We start from the raw sequence: 2,145 nt of genomic DNA, 5'->3' as shown, positions 1-2,145 counted from the left end.
TCGACACGGCATCCACAATGAACGAAGCTCATCATGACATGTAGAGAAGGAAAAATAGCAGCAATCCGCTCCCAAGTGCACTACGAAGTGTAACATAATTTACCATGAGCTCAGCCATCCGCCCTGACCCCGGGACTTGGACCCACTGGCATGTGCGTGGCCCACGGATGACATATCACGAGCTCCTCGCCAAGCTATATCCAGCACTTCCCCGTCCGTTCGTCCGGACCCGAGCTCTTACCTTGTGACTTGTCAATCGTCGGCCACCTGCTGGCTACGAACCAGTCACGCCCCACCGTCGGCCCACCACTATTCCGTCTACTTGATAGAACCCCGCTTCCTGCCGGTGCCTGCCCATCCCCATTCGTCACTGGCCGAGACCGCGCTCCACCGCCACACGCGCTCACGTCGTGTCACCAGCATCCCACTGCGCGCGACGCGTCCTATCTGACCGCCTCTTTCGACCCAACTCCGTTGAGTTCCTTGACGAAGTGCACCTCCTCTTCGTCCATCTCCTCGACGCTATCGAGGCCGGGCCGTCTGTAGCTGAGTTCGAACGTGCGCAGCTCGTCGGGCTCGAGTCGCAGGTCGCGCAGCCCGCGCAGTGGCTCGGCCGGCGCCGGGCGCTCGCCGCCCGTCAGACCCACGGGCTCGACACTCTCTAACGAAATGAACGGCGAGAACTCGACGCCGGGGGTGGCGGCCGGCCGGCAGCGCAGGCGTCCTCGGCGTGCCACAGCCGGCAGTCGAGGCGGCGCCGTAGCAGCGTCAGCTGCAGCCGCCGGCCCGGGTACTCGTAACGGTGCCGCTCGGGCAGCTGGCGTAGCGTGACCAGCTCCCAGTCGCAGGGCAGCGCGCCGTCCAGCAGCTGCAGCGCACGGCGAACCCGCGGCGCCTGCGGCTCGCGACCCATCAGCACCTGCGGCGGATGGTTGAGCTGGCTGGCGGGAGAGCGCCGCGTCAGGGGCCCGTTCGCGAACAGCTCGTCACTAGCCGGCGGCTCGGGCAGGTGTTCGAACGTCACCAAAAAGGAGGCCCGCACCGGCCGGTTGGCCTGGTTGCCCTGGCCGATGCCACGGTCGTCATCGAAGCGCGAGCGCCGGTCCAGCATGGCTGTCAGCGTACCCTCCTTGAGGCTGGCGACGCCGCGCGAGTGGTCCATCAGGAGACTGAGCCGCAGCCGGTGGTCCTGCAGGCTGGCCTGTGTCGTCACCGGGTACACGTTGCCGGCCACTCCGGCCGCCGGCACGTAAGGCCGCCACACCATTTGGTAGTCGTTGGCGTCGGCGAAGAAGCCGCAGCCGCGCGCCGCGCACGACGCCACGCCTGTGCGCAGGTGCATGAAGACGTCCGTCTCGTCGTCGTCGCGTGAGAGGCGCGTCTCGGTCTCGAGGTGCACCGCCTGGCCGGGTGGGGCGTCCGTGTGGAGCAGACGCACGGTCAGCCGCACGCGGCCGCAGTCCACGCTCGCCTCGGAGGACACGGCGTCCTCGCGCACGGCCCAGCGGCGGCCGGCGCACGGCAGCCGTCTCGGCGGCTGGTCCTTGGCCGCGAACAGGTACAGGCCACTCTCGCGCTCGACGGTCGCGAACGCACCGAAGCTGATCGCCAGCGGCAGCTCACGATTCACGCGCCGGTCGCGCACGCTCCACAGAAAGCCGGTCTTGTTGAAGGACAGCTGGAAGCGAGCGTTGCTGATGGTGAAGGCGTCCCCCAGGTCGGCGTCGGTGCGCGCGATGGCGGCTGGCGGCGCCACCTCGCCCTCCGACCGCACGCCGATTACGCTGAACACATGGATGGACAGCGGAAGGAGGCGCACCAGGAAGTGGGCTAGGAACGCCTTTCCCTGCGGCTCCAACTGCACGAGCAAGCGCTGTCCGCTGGCGTCCTCGACAGCTATGTTGGGCTCGGTCACCAGGAACTGCACGTGCTCAGTCCTCTCCTGCGCCAACGGGTTATAGAGGAAGAGGCGACGGCGCGAGCCCGGCTCCACAGAGAACTTTACCAGTTGGGGCGGCATGCCTAGGCCGCGCTGCAGTGGCGAGTACTGCGCGAACAGCTCGACCACCTTGTCCTGCAGTCCCAGCTCCAGCAGCAGTGAAGCGAAGCACATGATAGTGGCGCGCGACAGGTCCATCTCGCTGA

The 2,145-nt window shown here is 67.0% G+C and overlaps 1 protein-coding gene across 1 annotated transcript; it reads right to left on the bottom strand.

Annotated features, from left to right (window-relative positions):
• Positions 1-258: 258 nt before the first annotated feature.
• Positions 259-2,137, bottom strand: LOC119109862 (alpha-mannosidase 2-like). The gene is made up of 3 exons (XM_037233614.1): positions 920-2,137; positions 757-868; positions 259-724 (listed from the first exon to the last, which is right to left on the bottom strand). The coding sequence occupies exons 1-3, from the start codon at positions 2,135-2,137 to the stop codon at positions 444-446; spliced, it is 1,611 nt and encodes a 536-aa protein (XP_037089509.1). The 3' UTR covers positions 259-443.
• Positions 2,138-2,145: the final 8 nt, after the last annotated feature.

Source organism: Pollicipes pollicipes, unplaced genomic scaffold (genome assembly GCF_011947565.3).
Source record: "Pollicipes pollicipes isolate AB1234 unplaced genomic scaffold, Ppol_2.1 Scaffold_7231;HRSCAF=8579_pilon_pilon_pilon, whole genome shotgun sequence".
Lineage (NCBI taxonomy): Eukaryota > Metazoa > Arthropoda > Thecostraca > Pollicipedomorpha > Pollicipedidae > Pollicipes > Pollicipes pollicipes.
The sequence above is the reverse complement of the archived record's forward strand: the minus strand, read 5'-3'. Positions and strand labels throughout refer to the sequence as shown.

Coding starts and splice junctions, on each gene's coding strand:
- LOC119109862 (XM_037233614.1), bottom strand. CDS start 2,137: ATGGACCTGTCGCGCGCCACTATCATGTGCTTCGCTTCACTGCTGCTG. Junction 869..919: donor AGCTCAACCATCCGCCGCAG/GTGCTGATGGGT, acceptor CGTGCGCTGCAG/CTGCTGGACGGCGCGCTGCC. Junction 725..756: donor GCAGCTGACGCTGCTACGGC/GCCGCCTCGACT, acceptor TGGCACGCCGAG/GACGCCTGCGCTGCCGGCCG.